This window comes from Telmatherina bonti, assembly GCF_933228915.1.
Source record: "Telmatherina bonti genome assembly, chromosome: 6".
In the NCBI taxonomy this organism is placed as follows: domain Eukaryota; kingdom Metazoa; phylum Chordata; class Actinopteri; order Atheriniformes; family Telmatherinidae; genus Telmatherina; species Telmatherina bonti.
In genome coordinates, this window is record NC_136624.1 from 37314645 (window position 1) to 37336886 (window position 22242).

The window sequence follows — 22242 nt, forward strand, 5'->3', positions numbered from 1 at the left end:
ATCACACAACGTCTCTCACTGAACTGAAAACACTAAAAGACAAAGTGTAACTGTTTGAAGTTGGGCTGAGTACTGCCTAATCTGCTACATTTCATACTGCAGGCACCGTGCAGCATGTGGTAAAACAGTAACTCCAAACCACACAACTCTGTGCAAGACTCACAGCAGCAACAAATTGCTCATTCTGGTGTCCACATGCGGCTGGCTGGCTGGTATTAGCTGTTTCTATCCCAAACAACATCCAGCATGTGCACTTGGGCATTTTGGCACGTGATAAGTGCTGTTTTGTTGCTACACTGCTTCAACACACAACACCTCTGGGTGTGCTGGAAGTTGTGTAATGGGATCAGGCTGCAGAAAAGCTGTGTGCAGCAGCCAGTGATGCCAAATAACGTGTCTTTAGTTTCTTCCCATCGTTTCCCTCCCTTACTGCTGAATTCCTACCACACAAACACTCCTAACTGCAGTTATAGATTACAGGAGTTCATTTAATGGGTTTAATGAACTCACTGGGAATCAATGCGTTGCAGCTGTTTACGGACAGGCTTTTAAGTTACTTTATCTTTGTTTGCTTTTGGTGCCTCTTACTCTGTCAAGGCTATGTTACTCTGGCTGCTTTTGGCGTTTACATTTGGTTCATTTTTGTGTGATGTGAGACCCACTTAGTTGAGGATGAATTTAGTCTCTTAGAGCCAACCATCGCGATACAATGAGCTGCGTTTGACATAAAAATGCCAAATGAACGTTTTATTAAGGCTTGTTAATAAGTTACTAATAAAGCCGTGAACGCTGAACTCCCAGTCATTGAACCGACGCAGCGAAACGTGAGATAAATAAATGTAACATTATGTTGAATTAAAACCAATCTCAAACGCCAAGAACAGCACATTTACTGCAAGAGGATATTCAGGATGCAACAACAGCACATAAAGCACCTGCTCGTCAACGTAGCCCACCCGTCCGCATCCAAACAGATAATAATTATGTTCTTACAAAATAAAAGTTTCCATATCTTTACCTCTTGTCTTCACGCAGTCATACAGGTGGACGGAAGCGGGAATAAGTCAGAAAAGAAAAGTCTTCCTCGGCTTTCCGTGGACGTCTCGCCTGCTGAGCTGTTGTCAGACACTTTTCTCTCTCGCTTTCTTTCTATTCAAGTCATTCAGAGTAACAAGACGTCAGACCGCCGCTACACCCAGCAGTCACTCCCTCTGCCCCCCCACCTGGAGCTCGCGCCCAGCAAACAGCTGCGGCGTCAAGTCACGTTAAAAACAGCGCTAGACAGGAAGCGTAGAGTCCACACTTCAAAGCAAAGCAAAATTATCAACCCGTAATTGTAAGATATGTGTGAATTTTCATATTATTGTTTGTCTGGACAGTATATTTCCTAATTATCTAGAGGCAACTTCTTAGTTTGTCCAGCTATTTATGTCAAAATAAGTCTGTGAAGAGTCATTAAAAGCTTGGTTACAATATCTAGGACAAAAACAATGATTTATTAAGTGTGAAAAGCTAGCTGCACTTCTAAATAGAAGTAAACAGATTGAAACCAACTTAATTCCAAATCGAAGAGGAAGCGTGAAGTTTCTTTTGAAAATCTGAACCGGAAGTGTGTAATTTTTCCAATCTTCGTAATATTTGGATTGTCAATGGACTGGACAAACGGGTTCCGTCTAGAAGCCACTTTCCTCAGCCTGAGAGACAGGGAACACGATCTCTGCAACTCTTTCAGCTTTGTTGGTGGTGCTGATGGCTACCTAGGGCTCCTCAGCAGCAGGAAGGGTTCAACTCTCACACAGTAAACAAGTATTTGCATAACACCTGGGCCTGAGCCTTTACAACCTTCATTTGCGTTGCCTTCGTGCGCATCAGAGCAGGAAACACCACACCTATGAAATGTCATAAAATGAGAAAAGTTAAACTTACTACATCTAAATGTATGTTCTAGATGAAACTTTAAGTTACGTGATATGTGTGTGTTACTGCTGCATTGGTTTGGGTGGAAGATGGCTTTTAAAAAGTCATCAAATGGTAAATTATAAAACAATATAGCAAAACTGCTCTGTTTAGAACAGCAAATATACAAATCTTTGCTAAATACTTAACATAACAACAATTATATGCAGTATTAGTCTTAACAATTTTAATTATTTCCAATTAATGTTAGTTATTGTTGTTTGTTGACGTTTATTCTACTCAGATGTCTTACAACTATGTATGCCAAACACAAAAATTGCAATTATTTCTCTCCTATAATGATATAAACTGTTTTTGGGTTGGTTTTTTTTTTTTTGTTTTTTTTTTTTTAGTATACACTATTGGAAAGCCTAATTAATTCAATTCAATTCAACTTTATATATATATATATATATATATATATATATATATATATATATATATATATATATATATATATATATATATATATATATAGCATAAAATCACGGCAATGCCATCTCAAGACGCTTTACAGACAGAAAAGAAAAGCTAATTCATAATAGCCTATATAAGGAAACCAACAGATTGACTCAATCTCCCATTCTGAGCAAGCACACTAGCGACAGTGGGAAGGAAAAAACTCCCTTTTAACAGGAAGGAAACATCTGGCAGAACCCGGCTCAAGAACAGATAGCCATCTGCCTCTGCTGTGTGGGGGAAGAGGACAAAAGGACAACAAACAACAGGAACTGCTACTCCCGGCCCAGGAGACCTGCTGAGACAGGAGACATATGATGCAACACTGTTATTGGGGGGGGGGATAAAAGAGAGAGATAAAGAGAAAGAGAAAGAAGCTCAGTGTATCAGCAAATGTCCCTCAGCAGTCTAAACCTATAGCAGCATAACTAAGGGATGCTAACCATCCCTAACTTATCAAAAAGATAAGTCTTCAGCCTAGTCTTGAAGGTGGGGAGGGTGTCTGCTTCCCCAACACTAACTGGGAGCTTATTTCATAAGAGAGGGCCTGATAACCAAATGCTCTGCCTCCTGCTCGGCTCTTTGATACTCTAGGAACCACAAGTAAGCCTGCAGTCTGCGAACGAAGTACTCTGCTTGGTATATAAGGAACAATGAGGTCTTTGATATATAGTGGTGCCTGGTTGTGGAGGGCTTTATATGTAAGGAGAAGGATTTTAAATTCTATTCTAGATTCAACAGGCAGCCAATGAAGAGTGGCTAAAACTGGAGAAATATGATCTCTCCTGCTGGTTCTGGTCAGGACTCTGGCTGCAGAATTCTGGATCAGCTGAGGGCTTTTCAGGGCATATTTAGGACAGCCCAGTAATAGAGAGTTACAGTAATCTGTTCTCGAAGTAACAAAAGCATGAACCAGTTTTTCTGCATCACTCTGAGACAGAATGTCCCTAATTTTGGCTATATTGCGTAAATGAAAGAAGGCTGTTTTAGTAATTTGCTTAATATGTGGGCCAAAGGACAGGTCAGAGTCAAATATTACTCCAAGGTTTCTCACTGTAGCATTGGAAACTAAAGTCATGCCATCCAGGTTCATTACAAAACTGAAAAATTTAGCTCTGAGTTTTTCAGATCCTAAGAGAATTACTTCAGTTTTATCTGAGTTTACGAGGAGAAAATTTGTAGACATCCAAGTCTTTATGTCTATGAGACAATTTTGTAGCCTATCGGGCTGATTTGTTTCATCTGGTTTAAAGGATAAGTATATCTGAGTATCATCTGTACTACTATGAAAGTTTATTCCATGTTGTCTAATAATTTTGCCTAAAGGGAGCATATATAGCGTGAAGAGTATTGGTCCAAGTACAGAACCTTGAGGAATTCCATGACTTACTGTAGTTTGTGAGGAGGACTTGTCATTTACATGAACAAACTGAAGTCTATTAGATAAATATGATTTAAACCAGCTTAATGCTGTAGCTGTAATTCCAATCAGCTGATCTAGTCTTTGTAACAGAATGTTATGATCGACTGTATCAAATGCAGCACTAAGATCAAGCAATTAATCAGTTTTACAATAATTATTAGGCCTATTTGTCAGGGTCTTACATCTATTGAATGAGCAAAACAGATAATTCTGTGGATGGTGTAAAAAAAAAAAAGTGGAAAAATGTCCAATATGTGTTGTAAAGTGAATCATCCAGTCCACCACTCAACTGGAAATAGGAGAATACCAACAACAGAGTGTTACAGATCATGTTAGCACATTTTTAAGCACAGTCCTTACATATTATATCCCACAGTAAAGCAGGTTAATCATGTTTTCCAACAATATATATTACACATTATAGATTAGTATTATTAAAGGGAAAAATAATCAAATACAAATTTTTAGTACTTTTGTGCCAAGTTAATTTAGCAATTTACATGTTCTTTGACCTCAGAAGAAATGACAGTTTTCCCTGTATGATATTTTAACAGTTTTAATAAACAAAATGCATGAATTATTTTACATACTGCATTAATGTAATTTTCTGTAACTGTGCTTTACTTAAGATGGTTTGAGGAACATTATACTGTAGTAACCTATTTAAAATATTGTAGTATTGTTCCAATACCAATTCCAACTTTATTTATAGAGCACTTTAAAACCACCCAGTTGACCAAAGTGCTGTACACAATCCCAAGCTCAACAACATACAGAATATAATAGAAGTAAAATTAAATAAAAACAATAAAAATATTAGTCCGTTTAACACACAATATATATAAAAAGAAAAAAAGAAACATTAAAAAGGAGTCAGCAACTCAAGCAGTGTAAAAAGCCAGTGAAAAAAGGTGACTCTTAAGAGCAGATTAGCGCATGACGCTGCCAACATGGCGACGGTAGGAACCGCCCACCAAGCTTCAATTCAGCTCTTCAGAAACCTTTGGGTGACAGCACGGAGACTCCGTCCATCTCTTTATGTACAGTCTATGGTTCTGCCAGAGGTTTTCTTCCTGTTAAAGGGGAGTTTTTTCCTTCCCACTGTCGCCGCGTACAAGCTCAGGATGGGGGATTGGATCGAAGTCATGACTCGATGCAATCAGTTGGTTTCTATTATAGAATATGTATGAATTGGCTTGAAATGAGGTTATGTTGACAAGGCCGGATTATCCAATGGTCATTATGGGCACAGGCCCGGGGGCCCACGCCCACTTCGCCCATGTGGGGCCCACATCAGGCAAACATCAGCAGTTTGGACATGAAACAAAATGTACATTGTACAAGATAGTTACACCACAGTGTCTAGTGCATTGCTATTGGTGCAATTGACTGAGAGATGTTAGAAATTCACAATTTTTACAATGTTGGCGTGTGAAAGGGGGCCCCTGGAACACTCTGGGCCCAGGTGCCAGTGCATTTTTATTCCGGCCCTGAATTTTGATTCGTGTATGTAAAATGCCCTGTCACAATATTGTTGTGAAGTGGCGCTATACTAAATAAAGTTGAATTGAATTGAATTGAATTGAATTAAAACAAAAACCAAAAGTCGGTGTTCTGGGAAGAAATGTAGCTCTTTTATTTTATTTATTTGCTTGTGATTTGGATTTAGTCGTTGTTTTTGAAGGACTGTTTTACCGCCCCTTGGTGGACGTTTTAAAGAAGCACTTGAACGAGTTGCCATGGCAACTGTTACAGAAACAAGAGCTTGACCGCTCGCCGACAGTTTTCTCGAAATTTGCGACGCCATCTTCCTCTTCCTCTTCTTCATCATCTTCCTCTTCAAGGAGGGAAGACAGCAGGCGCTCGCGGCGACGAAGACAAGCCGAGGAGAGGCAGTGATGAGCGGAGCCAAAGCCCGCAGCGACGGTCCTGTTGCTGAAAATGTCTCCGGCGGCGGGCACAGCGCTTCGGCTCCGCCGCGGGACCGCAAGCCGGGCGGGGGGGTCCTGAAGAGGCTGAAGTCCAGACGGAGCCAGGTGGACAGCAGGCCCGTGACGGAGGAAGACCTGCGGACGCAGACTGGACACATCACGCCAGAAGACGTGCTGGGACTGCGGGGAGCTACCAGAGGTCGGAGCTTTGCACAGTTTTGATTTCAATCTAATAATAAACAGAAATGTAATTAATTTATTAACATGTTAAATGAGACCAAATCACAGTCTCCAACATGGGAATGGAGCTGATAAATCTTATGCAAAAAGAATATATTTTACTGTTTTATTAGAATATTTGTGATTGGTTTTGATATATATTAATATATATTTTATAACATGTTATTAATGTTACAAAAATTATATTAAAAGTCACAAAGCACCAGACGAGAGCAAGGACTGATCAGGAAGGCCATCTCTCTCTGTGGTCTTATCTATGTCATGTCCTACATTTACAGCTGTTCAGCAAACAAATGAAATATGGAAGGAAACTAAACTGCAGAAGGTAAATTGAAAGCTTGAATGAAATGAAATGAAAAATACTTTATTAATTTCCAAAGGGAAATTCAATATTGTAGTAGATAATTAACTTGAGGAGGTCTTGTTTCGGAGGCTGATGGCTGCTGGCAGGAGTGATCTTCTGTATCTTTCAGTCTTACAACGGACCTGAAGAAGCCTCTCATTGAACACACTTTGTTGTATTTTCACTGTGTTGTGGAGAGGGTGTGAAGAATCCTCCATCATCTTCATCAGCTAGTGCAGCATTCTTCTTTGGACAATCAGCTCCAGCGGCTCCAGAGTTACTCCAAGCACAGAACCAGCTTTCTTTGCTCGGAGTGACTCTGAAGCTACTGAAGGGGTTAAAGTAAACCTTGCTTTTTTAAAAGAAGTTGTGAAACAAATTCTTGCTGCCTTCAGGGAGGCGAGATCTCATCTCCGGTGTAACCCCGCAATGAAACAGTAGCTCCACAGGTTGACTCATCTTTTAGCTATGTTCGTATGTGTGTGTAAATTTGTTATTTGAGGCATTTTATTAAATATTTCAAGGTGGATATTTGATGGAGCATCCTCGACTAAAGCAATGTAAAAATAATTGGTTCCTGTCTTCTGTCTGTTGCAGGATATCTCTGCAAACCTGAAGACAATATTTATAGCATCGACTTTGTACGCTTCAAAATCCGAGACCTGGAGACGGACACGGTCTTATTTGAGATTGCTAAACCGCCACACCCAGGTACATCATTTTCACACACTCCTGCTCTTTTGTTTCTGCGTTTTAAAAACAATGCGTCGACTCTGCACACATCTGCTTGTTTTCTCTTTAAAATAGATGACTGTAAGCGGGTTTCTGGGTTAGGAAACGCCAATAAAAATAGCCTTCGCTGTGAATAACATGTCTGATCTTGCTGTTGCCAGATGATGATGAGGAGAACAGGGAGGGAGATGCCAGCGGGGGCCGATTCGTACGGTACCAGTTCACACCGGCCTTCCTGCGTCTGAGGACTGTGGGAGCTACGTGAGTGGCTCACACATGAGGAAAAACACGCTGACCTGTTCAATACACACAAACAATGAAAACAAATGCAGCATTATCTTCTGTCAGCTGCTCACCTAACTGGTTTGTTTTTCCACTCAGTGCTGATTATAACAACTTAATTACAGCGAAGACTTATCCTGACGACCTTATTCTCTCTGCATCTCATCAGAGTGGAATTCACCGTTGGTAACCGGCCTCTGAACAACTTCCGCATGATCGAGAGGCACTACTTTCGAGATCATCTGCTGAAGAGCTTTGACTTCGACTTTGGTTTCTGCATCCCGAACAGCCGTAACACCTGTGAACATATCTACGAGTTCCCTCAGCTCTCTGAGGGCCTGGGTGAGTATACCTGGCCGATACCTGGCATGTTCTGCTTCTACATGAGTTAAGGAGAAGATAGCTCACACCTTTTGTCTGTTTCCACCCTGTGCTCGATGTATTCTTCTTTTGTTCGGGTGTAATTATACAACAAACTGCTTCATTGTCATCAGTTAAATGGTCGAGACGCAGACAAATAAACAACATAAGCATCGCTTTAACAACAGTAAACACAGAGGAGATTCAAGTCCTGCTGCTGCTAACGAGTTCATCCCGTCGGTGCTGGAAAAGAGAGGAGCAGCAGTCACAAAGCAGGTTCAAAGAGCATGAAATGAGGAGGGGCGGCGGCGGTCTTCAAAAGACTGTCCGTGGATGGCCACTCAGGAGATCCGGATCACAGAATGAAGGCTTGTTTACAGGTTGCTGGACAGCAGGTTTGCTCTGTGGCACGAACGTCCACATGGGAAATGTGAAAGTTTCCTTTCGGCTGAATAAGTTTATATTTGTGCATTTAAGAGATGCACAATCAGCATGAGTAAAGAATATAGTCTTACTGTCTGATCCCATCCATCCATCCATCCATCCATCCATCCATCGTTGGTGGAAGGTGGAGTCTATACCAGTAATCTTAAGGCGAGAGTGAAGTACACACCTGACAGGTTCCAGTTGTCAAGGGTTTGTATTGGTTTTTATAGATGATTGGTTTATAGATGACTGATTAGCTTTAGTTGATCTTTTCTTATGTTAACCTTCTCCTTGTTTTAAAGAGAAATATTCCTCTAAATCTGGTTTTCACAAATATTTAACAACCTGCTGCAAAGATTTGCCATAAAGTCACTGAGGCAGATGGCATAACTGAATACGTCAGAAATACCCCCCCTCTCCCCACATGACATGCAGGTGCTTCAGGAGAAGATGTATTTTTGACACAAAATTCTTCCTGAAAGCCAGAAGTGTCCGTGGAAAGCCCAGGCACACAGAAACATGACTTTAGACTCCTTTCTCATCAAACACCTGCCTTTTTTTCTTTACTGCCTTAAATTGATCATTTTTCATAGTTTTTTTTATTTTTCTGGCACAATTCTTTTATGTCTTTACTTATTTAGTCATTTTGCAACATTCCTGTGGGATTATTAAAGTATTTTTCATTCGTTCATTACCAGCTGTTCAAATATGAGAAAGCATTTTTTAACTTTAGCATATTGACACAATTATTTTTAATTGATTCCTGATTAGTAGAGATGATGTGATTATATCATATTGTGGAGGCGTACACTTGAGAAAAAGATCTGTTTACACTCCTCAAACACAATCTAAAAACCTGAATCAAAGTTTTTTTAACCAGCTAAATGAAGGACAGACCCAAAACCCTGACAGTCTGCTGAAGATTTATCATGTTTATTTGGTTTGTTTGTAACAGGAAACAAATTTATTTCTAACTCCCTCAAAGAGCTTTTCAGCATCAAACACAAAGGAGATTATTTTTCACATGGCAAGATGTTCATTCATTCATCCCTTTTCTACACCGCCAAGTCCAGTTCAGGTTGCTGGGAAACTGGAGCCTTTCCCAGCCATAAGCGGGCGAGAGGCAGCTACATCCTGCTCAGGTCACCAGTCCATCTGCAGACGTTTAAAAGAGCAAACACACAGCTTTTCCATATGCGCTTACTGGCAGCGTAACCTTCCATGTTCCTTATATGTTTTTTACTGTTTAATATGAAGTTGAAATGAAGTGCAGACCTCATTTCATCCAAGTTTAGAAAGTTGTCTTCACATTAACCCTTAAAGAAACTGTCATGGTTTGGTTTTTCTGTGTGGCCTTTTGTTCGTGTTTTCTGTTTTATTTTGTAGTTTTTCCTGTTTAGCTCCCTTGTGTTTTGCTTCCTGTTCATCAGCTCACCTGGTTTGATTTTCTGATTCTTTTCACCTGTTCCTCATCAATCCTTCAGTGGCTTTGTCTCAATTCAGGGTCTGCACACTTCCAAGTGCGGCTTCGTCAGCTGCATATGTCATAGTGGCGCACCGAGTGCTGTCCCAATTCAAAGGCTCCTTCGAGTCCACCCTTCATTTGGCTCCAGATCAGCTTAAAATAAAGGATACAAGAGATGTATCCTAAGCGCTCTCTCCTATCCCAGAATTAATTGCGCTCCGATAGAAAAGAATGAGCAGCAGAGCGCCGGTGTAGGTACCACACCAGCCACATCGTTGTTGTTTTTTAATTTCTACGTATATACGCATACACATACATCCCAGCAGACAAGCTGGGAGGACAGCGGCATTGTGTCCAATAATTACTGATAAATTTCATTACAGTTGTCCTCAGATGTTTTTGTCCCCTTTTATTAAAGAAAAGGCTGAATTTATTACAGTCACTCAGATAACCGGGGACTGAAATAAGAAACAATAATTAAAAATGTGCTAAATTATAATTCAGTGGTATAAGACACGGTTTTTGTCATTTAATTGAGTTAAAGAAAAAAAAAAAAAAATCAGTCCTGAACAAATTAGAGCATTTTTCTGATGTACAGTGGGACAAAATACCTGTCAACAGGTGCAGAAGTCTGACTGGGAGGAACAGAAAACACCTGACTGGAGTGGAAACATATTTGATAATATTTGTTTGCTTTTTAAAAAATCTTGCTATTGAACCAGAATTAGAAAATAATGCCATGATTTTTTTTTTTTTTTTAATTGTTCGCACCGTTTTCTGTCATTTCAAAATATTTTATTTTTTTTTGTCAAAGAATGGGACCAGTAATTAGATAAAATGGCAGATGTAGTTGCTAGGCAACAGAGGACTGGAGCACTATGGGTAATTCTCGTACACTAGATAGGCCGTCTCATTTCACTGACCAGTAGTAAGCGCACTTCGGAGTGTGCAGACGACGTAGAACACTTCGTAGCTGTAGTCTGCGTACTTGGAAGTGAGCAGACCCTGAATTGAGACAATCAGTGTATTTATACTCCTTGGTTCTCAGCTTCCATCTCCTGATCATCCTGTTGGGTCTCCGTTCTGTCGTCAGTTCAGTGTTCCTCTGTTATTCGGATTAAATCTTATTCCTGCATTTCGTTTGCATCCTGCTGCTCTGTCCTGCTTTTAGGTCCTCTCATTCTTCATACCCCTGACAAAAAATGGTTAGAATAGTCCAAGTTTTTTAATATGAGGTCTCTATTTGCCTCTTTGACAAGAGTTTTTACTGGACATTTATCATTTATTACCATGTCATATATCAAAATTCTTATAGTGCAATTTTCTGCTTCCATTAAGTTGCAGAAGAATCAGGTTGTGTTCAACAGGATTTCAAGCAAATGTTTTACCATAAAGCGATGCCAAATGTCCCAAACTATGTATATTCTGTATGTCACACTGGGTTCTTATTGGTTAAGCAGCATCGTTGCTTGTTTAGCTCACAACTAAAAGAGTTTAGAAGTTCAGTTAGTTGCAAACACATAAACATCCGTCTGACGACTAAAAACTGGGTGAAAACGTTTCAAGCTAAAGGTCAAAGATGAGTTCATTCACAAACTCGCTCATGTTTCCAGAAGTTTGTGTGACACTGAGATGACGTGATGGATGAGTACATACTGGGAAGACAGACTTAAAAAACATGTCAACAAACCTCAATTTGATTCCAAACTTGTCCCATCAACCCAAACATTAGCGATTTAATCATCATCATCATCTGCAACTGCAACTTTATTTATATAGCACTTTTAACACAACCACAGTCAACCAAAGTGCTGTACAGAATAAAACAGAGATAATGATCATAATACAAATACAGAGTGCAAAAACATATAAAATTTCTAAAACTGGTAGAATCATGATAAAAACAGTCTAAGATTAATAATGTCAACATCTCAGGTGGTGTTAAAAGCCAGTGAAAACAGGTGGGTTTTAAGACGTGATTTAAAAACAGGTACAGAAGAGGCCTGTCGGATGTGCAAAGGCAGCTCGTTCCATAGTTTTGGAGCTGCAACTGAAAAGGCTCTGTCCCCTCTGAGTTTACGGTGGGTTTTTGGTACACTCAGGAGGTGCTGGTCAGCCGACCTGAGTGACCGCGTCGGAGAGTAAGGGCGCAACAACTCAGAGAGGTAGAGGGGGGCAACATCATTCAAACATTTAAAAACAAATAAAAGAAGTTTAAAATGGATCCTAAAATGCACGGGCAGCCAGTGAAGAGACGATAAAACAGGGGTGATGTGCTCATATTTACGAGTGCCAGTTAAAAGACGTGCAGCAGCATTTTGTACAAGCTGCAGGCGAGTAAGTGCGGACTGGCTTACACCAAAGTAAAGTAATCCAGCCGTGTGGTGACAAAGGCGTGGATCACTGTTTCAAGGTGCTGTCGTGATAAAAAGTGCTTTACTTTGGCTAGCTGCCCTAGGTGGTAGAAACTGGACTTGACCACAGAGCGAATCTGACTGTCCAACTTAAAGTCACTGTCCATTTTAAAACCAAGGTTCCTGATTTCAGTTTTTGAATATTTAGTTAGTGTTTCTAGGTCCACAGTCGCAACTCCATTACTGGGACCAACAACCAAAACCGCAGTCTTTGAATTATTGAAATGGAGGAAGTTTAACGCCATCCAATCTTTAATGTCACGCAGGCATTTTTGTAGTGCACTGACAGAGAAATTGTCTTTCTTTTTAAGCAGGACATAAATTTGACAATCATCTGCATAACAATGAAAAGCAATGCCATGTTTCCTTAAAATAGAGCCCAGGGGAAGCAGATATAAAGAAAAAAGGGTAGGGGCCAAAATTGAACCCTGTGGAACCCCATAGGACAAGGGGGCAGAGGACGACTCAGTTTCCCAGACGGACAGAGAAAGTTCTACCCTTTAAGTAGGACCTAAACCACTCAAGGGCTACGTCCTTAATGCCCACAAGGTGCTCTAACCGGGAGATTAAAATATTGTGGTCCACTGTATCGAATGCAGCGGTTAGGTCCAACAATACAAGGGCCACACAATCACCAGCATCACAGGCTAAAAAAATGTCATTAAAAACTTTTAAAAGTGCAGATTCTGTGCTGTGCATAGCTTTAAAACCAGATTGGAAGAGCTCCAGCAGATTGTTCTTATTTAAAAATGTGGTCAACTGTCTGAGAATAATTTTCTCTAAGATTTTAGATAAAAACGGTAGCTTGGAGATTGGCCTGAAGTTATTAAGGTTACTGGCATCTAGACCGGGTTTTTTCATAAGGGGCTCCACTACAGCATGCTTAAAATTAGCAGGAACCACTCCTGAGGTTAGACTGCTATTTACTATAGCAAGTACCCAGGACCCAAATGCAGAGAAGACTTCTTTAAAAAGTTGAGGAGGGACAGCATCATGGGGGAACCTGTGGGCTTTAGATAGCTCACAACGATGATTTAATCATCATCATTTTAAGTTGCATATTAAATATTAAACACGCTCATATTGTTTGTTTTGCAGTGCGTCAGATGGTGGAGTGTCCGTATGAAACCCGCTCAGACAGTTTCTATTTCGTGGAGAACAGACTGGTCATGCACAACAAGGCAGACTACGCTTACAACGGAGGACAGTGATGTCTGCTTGCTTGTGCAAATGCCCTCCCAAACACACCCAATCGCATTTACTCACACACACGGACACACATGCATGCATGTTGCGTAACACGCAGCTCTAACAGCGCACATGGGTGTGCGGTCTTTTGTGTTTCTAAAGATGAATTACCAGACACTGGGATCTATTTCAGGGGTGTGTTTTGATAATTGCTGGAGTTTGATATTAGTTTCTTCTCAGATACAAAAACACGAAGAGACACAAAATGTCTTCATTTATACACTTATTGACATCTCTTTGATATGAAAAGAGGGCTCGTAAGTAGCAGCCGTGTAACATGTGTTTCTAACAAGCAGAACGGCTACAAAATAGATGCTTAGTCTCCTTTTAAAATTCTTAGCATCCATTTAACACACACACGCACGTTTTTTTAGTGTTTGTCAGCAGCAGCTGCTCTCAGAGCCGCCGTGTCCATAATCCACTCCAGACAACATCGAGGAAGAAAGAGAGAAATCATCTACATAAACACTCCTGTCAGACACACATGGCCTCTCCTCGCTGTCGCACACAGAGCGGCGCCAACAACACAACAGCACACGACTCTGATCAAAGGTTTTGTTTTTTATTTATCTGTTTGTTCTTTACTTTTACATTCAGTCTGATTACAACATGAAAACAGATCAGGGACTCATCAACTCCAAAGTAATTCCAGTCTTTATAATTCAGCCACAAGATCCAGGAGAATCCAGACCTGCTTCAGCGAGCCGCAGGTATCACAATGCATGTTGATGTGAACCAAAATAAAAATAAAAATAAAGATTTTTAACAAGTTACCTTAAAATTCAAATGAAGATTGTGCATCCTTATTGTAAATCAAAATGAAATATTGTTATTTATCAACTTGATTGTATTTTTCCATTCTGTAACTATTAAACATGTGTTAAAGCATCTAAAGTTCTTGGAATTAAGTGAAGTTTTTTTTGTTTTTTTTCATTGCTAGACGGTTCCTCCTCCTGTGCTTGGTCTACTTTGGTGTTCAGGATAAAAGAGTGTTTGTAAAGTATATATATCTACATTTATAAATATATATATATATATACAGTTTGTAAAAACTTAATGAAACAATAAACATACATTTTCAGATACAAGTGATGCTTGTTTGGTTAATGTTGAGTTAAAGGCAGCGAGAAGAGAAAGTCCCTTCAGTGGTCACTGGGAGGCGCTACTCTACAACAAAGTCACAACAAGTCAGGACATATTTATGGAGAAAAACATCACATAAACGATGATTATTATTTGTAACATTGTCATTATTGAATAAACATGTTTGTTAATTTTTTACATTTACTTAAAACATCAAATGATGTTATTTGGCCTCATAATATTCATCTAATTCAGATTAAATTAAAATTGTCTTAGTTTTTAATCATTATTTTGTCCCCAGGTCTCATCTCGAGCATTAAATATATTTTAAAAGGAATTCTTATTCTTTTGATTTTGCATTTCTGGGTTCGTGTTGGATTCAGGTCAAACCTCTGTTAATTTCTTCTCGTATCATTTCGTCCTTCACATGTCGATATCTGTGTTTCTTCACCTCCCATGCATCAAACCTCCAAGCCCCCCCTCGTGGTTTCTGCTTCTCTCCACACCTATGCAGCTCTCACCCTCCCTCCCCTCCTCCCTCGCTCTCTCTCCCTCTCTTTTCTTTCCTCTCCTCTCACCTGGTAACCAGACCTCTGGAGAGAAGTGTTGAATTTCCACTTTCCCAGAGAAGAGGACAATCTGAGCCACACAAATACCCACAATGGACCCCCTCCGCTCACTCCTCCCTTCGCTTCGTCACTGCACAAGTGTACACACACACAGAAACACACTGAGAATGAATACACCCTGTTTTTAGATGCTTTTTCCTCCTCCTGTGCTGCTTTTTGCAGGACACGTTTCCTCTCTTGAGCTAAATCCTTTTTATTTAATTAGTTCTGTTTCTTCACTTCAGTCTTCACCATTCTTGTAATATTCCATCAGATGGCTGATCTGAGATAAAAGAAACTGCTGCTGACCTGCTGAGATGTCCCATCATCTTTAAATGTTTTTGGGAATCTTTGTTGTTGCAGCTGTGGCCATGAGGCTACACAAACAGGAAGTGGTGAAAGTTTTCAATTTTAAAGCCATGATTACTGATTTTTTGGACACTTACTTGCTGTCACGGTACAAAAGTGTCAGAATTAGGATAAAACCATGTCTTAGCTTAAACATTCTGGATAATTTTCATTAACTTTTTATCTCCTCACCAACTCCTGAGAGAAGTTTGCCTTTATATCTGCTAAATACTCCACTTGATTACCGTCTTGTTGCTAAACGTCTGGCTGCCTAAAGCTGAGTGAGAACGATCCAAACCCACTAAGCTGTGATCACAAGCCATAAATGCAAAACTGTCCAGCAAAAGGAAAAAACAAACAGATAACTGTGATTTAGCACATTTTAAATGCACAAAACTGCAAAAACTTCCATCAAAAAGTTATTTTTATAACAATATAACACGATTAAATCAAATGTAAAATGACAAAACTATAAATTTTACAGGATACAACAGAAGTACATGCATCACCACATTGATATAACTTCATTCATTCATTTTCCTAACTGCTTACTCTGATTAAGGGTCGCAGGGAAGCTGGAGCCTATCCCAGCAGTCTTTGGGCGAAAGGCGGGGTACACCCTGGACAGCTTGCCAGTCCATCGCAGGGTTAATATAACTTAAATATTCATTAATTTAAAAAATGCATTGCCTCCAAATAACTTTGGGAAGTCGGTTATTTTGATCTTACAAACAATTAAATACAAAAATGTTTGAAAAAATGCCCCCAAAGTCAAGTTAGCTGCAAAATGATTGAATGCTAAGCTAAGCTGAGTGCACATGATTTCCAGGCATCCTAACAGCATGGACATACCAACATGCACTGCTCTCACTCTGTATCTGGGTTTCTCATGCAAAGATTTACGTACTTATTGTGAGACTTCACAAAGTAAAGTAAAACTCTGACTTCACTGTACATGGATTGAACCCCAGTACCAGTAATAAGACCTCCTAAAAAGGCACCGTGGATGGTGTGATACTTTCACCATGTAGCTCTGACAGTCAAGATGTGGACAAAGGTTGTTCAGTGGAAAGCTGAGTTTGTGTGACAGCTCAGGCACAGCGAGGGACGTTGCATAACATCAACCTCTGTACAGTATCCAAGAAAAAAAACAGCAACAACAACAAAGCAAAAGAAAAACTTGCTCTTTGACATAAACTGCGCAGTGACACTTTGATGGAGAACATAAATAGTGGCTTGATGAATATTGGGAACACAATCTTTGGTCAGATGAGACCAAAATAAACTTTATGGCTCAGATGGCAGGTTCAGACAAAAAAAACCCCAGCATGTCTGGTCTAAACCCGCTGAGGTCTACCGCCGTGAATGCACAGTCCAAACGAGTGGAGGTTGTGGGATAATTACATGTATAGATGAATTTTTCTGTGACTATTTCACAGCCGATCACAATACTGACTAACAAGACAACCCCCAGTTTGCAGGATCTGAGTGGCAGAGCAATATTCCTGTAAGATAACAAACTTCAGCATGGTGCACAAGTTTCAGCTGCCAGACATAAATCCAACAGACTGCTTATAAAAAATGTACAGTTCTAAATATCCTCTTGAGTTATTCAGTAAGTTATTTCACATTATTTATCATCAAAACCTCCAAACAGATACAAAAAGCACCCCTAACTCTCAGTTTTCTTGCCTTAAAAGTAACATATTTCTTTAGAATGAGTAACAAATGATGGTGTGAAGACATCATGTGTCAGTTGCTCATTAGACCACAAAGCAGGACGCAATTTAACTGTGAGCTCATAAATCAATAACCACAGCCTTCCATCAGGCTGTCGGGCCCGCATACTGCAGCGCTCACATAAAAACAGCTGTACTGTACTGAACTGTGTGTGGATATAACAGCAATCTCAATATATCCAGATTGACTCCTCATAATTCGGATGAGCGCGAGTACAGAAGCGTCCAAGGCAATAAATACACACACTTTCCAGGGATGATTTGTGCATTCCCAGGCCTTCGTAGTATTCATTTCAGCAGTCAGCGCCGGAAACAACTGGACAGGTGGGATAAATCAAGCCACCGCTTGTACAAACACACACACACACACACTCACACATCTTCGTACCTGGCTTCCCCATATATTCTGCTTAGTGAATGAGGAGTGAGAGGAACTGCTTTATTGAGGTTCCCCCACAGCATACACACTGTCTCTTTCTCACACACACACACACACACACGCGTATCCTCAAACAAGCAGGGGTACGTGTGTGTGTGTGGGGGGGGGGGGGGGGTGGGGGGGGGGGGGGGGGGGACAGTAGTGTCCTATAAATAGAAGCTAGGAATGGCGTTGATAGGTCCCGCAAAAAGAAATGGAAGGGGGGGGGGGGGGGGGGGGGGGAGTGGAAAAAGGATTAAAAGAGATACAGGGACACACTGCGACTCCTTTTCTATGTGTGTCAGTGAGATACTTCGATTTCTCACCACCACTCCCCCCCCCCCACACACACACCGTCCATCCCTGCTCCCTTCTCTCTCTCTGTCCACATGTCATCTTCCTTTCTCTCACTCTTCCTTTCCTGCTGCCTTCCATGTCGTCCTGCTGCGAGAGCCGTCAAGTGTTAAACCTACATCACCCGCAAAGAAACGATGAGTCACCGCTCAGTCTTCTTCTCTCTGAGGTCAGCACCACGATGCTCTCAGAGATGGCCGTGACTCCATCTGGATGTGTCATTATGTCATTCTCTGCAACAGCTCTGTGACTTCATCTCACTCCTGAAAGGGGTCGAGGTAGACATGAAGGATGATGCATCATCTGTAAATATGAGTAAGCATCAGCTAAAGTTCATTCATAATCACAGAAACACCCACAGCGTTGGGCAGCGGTGGGGAAGAAGCATTTGGAGGTTTTACTTGAGTCACTTTTTGACTGGATACTTGCTATAATTCAGTGTCACACCCAGCAAAGCTTTGTAGATGTGACAAGAGATAGGAGATAATTAGTTATCTCCAAGTTAATGATGCTCTCAGAGCAGCAGAGATGGATGGGCAGTCCTGTAACAAACTCCTGGAACAAAGATTTCCATACCAATTTCCATGGTGGCAAGTGCAGTATTGACAATCTGTCTTTAAGTGTTAGGTCTCTGCTGATTTGTACCCAGAAGCCAATGTGTAGCATGTGCGTGTGTGAGTGTGTGTGCTGTTCCTGTGTTCGTCCGCCCAGCCGTCTGTCTGTGTGGTATTACAGCACAGATTTCCGCTGCTGCTTACCCCAATGCGGCTGTCAGACAGAAATAGTCCTGTGTCATTAAGGTAGATACGCTGCGGTGTGTTTGCACTCACAGGAAGCCGGCAGCCACGTTTTGGAAGCCTCTCAGAGCCTCCCAGCATCAGCAGTCCACTTTATTTTGTGTGCGTATGATTAATAAAAGGTTAACTCAACCTTCAGTCAACTGTTGCATGTAAATCTCCTCTTCAATCTCTTCCTTCCTCTGTCTTTCTCTCCTCCCTTTGTCTATCTGCTTTCGCCACACCTTGCCCCTGGAGGGATGCAGGGATTGTGATTGGAGAAGGGAGGCGGAGCTCCTGGCGCTTTCACAGGTGTGCTCGCTTCCTCCCATCTCCTTTGTCATGCAATGATTTCTGCAGCTCACCACCTGCCAGGTGAAAAATACACCCACAGCAAATGGTATGCTTTAAAATGGCCTCCTGCTTTCCGCTTTTGCTTGTTCAAACATTCCATTTTTATCCTTTTTCATTATCCTCCCACTGCTTCCAGTTCAGTAAAGTCTTTCAGGAACTACTTGTTGCTTGTGTACATTTTGAATCACATTCAAATGACGACTTCTGGCTCTAAAAAAAAAATTTAAAAAAAAAAAAAAAAAAAAAGCTTGCTGCAGCTGAACCACACAGCTAGTCGCGCTTTTAGACCATCAGAAGATGGCTTTCCAACTCTTTTTCTAAGGAGTCCCCCCCCCCCCTTTCAGCTCTTTTTCAAATAGCCTCGAGGGTGGTGGAGAGCAAGTCCCAGGCCCTGACAGGTCAGAGGGCGCCCGCAGACAAAGGCTTCGTGCTCTGGGTCAGCTGCAGTCAAGGAAACAAAAGCAGCGTAGACCTGGATTAGACAAACAACTGCAGGCTTTTTGAGGTGGCATACTGACAACAAGACAGAGAGATGGAGGTTGGAAAGAGCAGAGGAGGGCAATGAGTGCACTGAAAACCTCTCTCACATGCCCTCCCACGCACACACATACACACACAGTTGTGTAAATTTCACCTCCACGCACACTTTGCCAGATTTTTAAATCAGCCAAAACTGTTGCTTAAGATCATAAAACAAGTGAAAGTTTCTGGAGCTGTAAAAAATCTGATTCTTATTGTTCTGCTGTGCTGTTTCCTGATAATCACTTATAAAACTGTTCTTACTTTTTCATATCGCAAGCCCAATAATGTGGCTTAAATTTTTGGCTTCTCACAGCGCCCAAACTTGTTCCTTCCCCTCCCCCACACCGCTGTCTTTCTCCTCTCTTTTTTATTCAGTGCCATTGATCATGCATGCAGAAATTCAGCACGCCCAGCCCATGGCTCCAGCCAGGATAGGTTAGCAAGCGTGAGGCCCTGTCCTACATACTGTTCTCTCGCCATGGTCCGCCAGGCCACAGTTTCACCCTCCCCCTGACCTGCCTCTCCTCACTGACACACACAAACACCCTGCGGCCCTTCTCAGAAGCGGCACAAGCGCAGATCATCATGTGGTGCTGGGAATGTTCTCTCATCACGGCTGAAAACTTTCAGTCAGGTGGAGAAAGAAAGATTTGGGTCCAAATCTCTTCAAACTGAATACAGATGTAGAGAAGAGGTTACAGGATTTGAGCTCCGCGCTGCTTTAAATGCTCAGAGAGCAGAAGGGAAGTCATTTCTGCTGGGTTTATTTCATTCCCAGCATTAGACAGTATTACAGTGCAAGATTTAATTTTTTCTTTATCAGGGTCATCATGTAATGAAACGAGCAAGTGCAAACTCTCCTCTTGCATCGCATTTGTGGCAGCTGCTGAGGTACGAGATGAAACTGCTCAGCTGACCAGGCTTGGCCCCGGCCAAGAGTGTGGCTGACTTAGAGGTAATGCTGCTAATCTGGCACTTAGCTGGTTAGGACAGCCTGTCACATGTAGGGAGGGAGAAGGTTATTAGGTGAGATCAGGTTTAGATGTGGGACTGAACCACAATTAGGTGACTAGATGACAGATGTATGATGCTGAGCACAGCTGTTTTGGATGTGATGAATCAAGAAGGAACAGGTGGTCCGAGGGTTGAGGGCACAGGAAAGATTATTGATGGAAGGAAAGAAGCCTAAAAGAGCTGGATGAAATATTAGTTATTGTAAAAGTAAAGAAAAGATTATGACATCACTACAGGCAAGATTACATCACATTATATAAGATCAAAATATTTCATCATATAAGATGATATTAGCTGACATTGTATAGATTGTGGTAAAACACACTTTGATCATGTCGGTATATGGTCAAATGAAGTTGTGCACACAACATGAAGTTTTGTGCACAATAAATGATCAGATCACATTTATTCAAATCTGATCACATGACACACGTCATGCAAGATAAAATCTCAGTAAGATCAAATAACATTTTTACATGGACAGAGAAGAGGACCTTACTGAGTTATGCAAACTAAAATATCAGTCACACTGTAGAAAGATAGTTATTGGTATTATGTTTACAGATTATCCATTTCACCTGAGCCTGGACTAATTAAAAGAATAAACCTGTGGGCACTGATGTGACCTCTAAAATAAATACATAAATGAACAATGAAAAGAAAAAAACAAGCATGATGAACCAGTTATATAAAAAGCTTAAAAACTTTTATATTTTTCAGTTTTTGAAATCTCTTTGCAAGAAAATACAGCTGTCAGTAAAATAAGTTGAAATAAAAAAAATTGAATGAAAATCCTGACATTGTTTTTTTTAATTGTGGTTCAACAGAAATATATTAACAACAACAACAAAAAACATCATGATGGGACCCCAAACATAATATTTTGTTGAACAATTCTTTGAGGCACTCGTTGCAATCTCGTGTTTTTGGTAAATCTCAGTCAGACTTCTGCACCTGTTGGCTGGTGTTCTGCCCAGCTGCTAATCAGCAAAGTGCTCTAAATGGTCTGGGACCATTTTTATTAATATATACTTTTATTAATAATAAATAATAAATAACATTAATAATAATCAATATTTGTAGTTTGATTCATGGTCCTAACACTTCTTTTTTGTGGTTAATATTGTCAGAGAACAGCATGATAACTAATAAGTACTAATAAGATAATAACTAATAAGAAAAAAAGTTGTATATGTGTATTAGAAAGTTTGGAGAATATTCACTTAAGTTCATCAATTATATATATATATATATATATATATATATATATATATATATATATATATATGTATATATATATAAACTTTTCCATAAAGGTACAGGTTACCCATCAAGACAATGTAGCAGTGAAATCAACTTTCGTGGTTTACAGCTAATTTTTTTTTTTTTAAATTTCTTATTGTTAGTGTTAATTCTAAATTTCTTTATCACCACTTTATTTTTGTATGGCCAAATAAAACTGAAAGCACGCTGGCTTTCCTTTCTAAATCTTTTCCACGTTAGATGTGAGAAAAATAAATAAAACTGAGAAATCCACATCTGGTCTTTTTAGGTCTTAAATGAAGTAAAAAGAAGTTATTGTGAGCAGTTTTTGCTCGTTTTCCAACAGCGAGTAACCTTTCTCTCTGGAAATGGGGACTCTTAAACTGTTTAAAAATGTCTTGAAACAGCAACACACACACAAACATTACTGCTGATGTCTTTCCTCCTGGACAATGTGTTAACATTGTTTCTATGGAAACAGAAA

At 40.4% G+C, this 22242-nt stretch overlaps 1 protein-coding gene across 1 annotated transcript; it reads left to right on the forward strand.

Annotated features, from left to right (window-relative positions):
• Positions 1 to 5736: 5736 nt before the first annotated feature.
• On the forward strand, positions 5737 to 13242 carry LOC306756669 (protein unc-119 homolog B-like; the record flags this gene model as incomplete). The annotated part of the gene is made up of 5 exons (XM_079241491.1): positions 5737 to 5968; positions 6950 to 7063; positions 7246 to 7345; positions 7536 to 7708; positions 13130 to 13242. 5 exons carry the CDS (start codon positions 5737 to 5739, stop codon positions 13240 to 13242), a joined length of 732 nt encoding a protein of 243 aa, XP_079097617.1.
• Positions 13243 to 22242: the final 9000 nt, after the last annotated feature.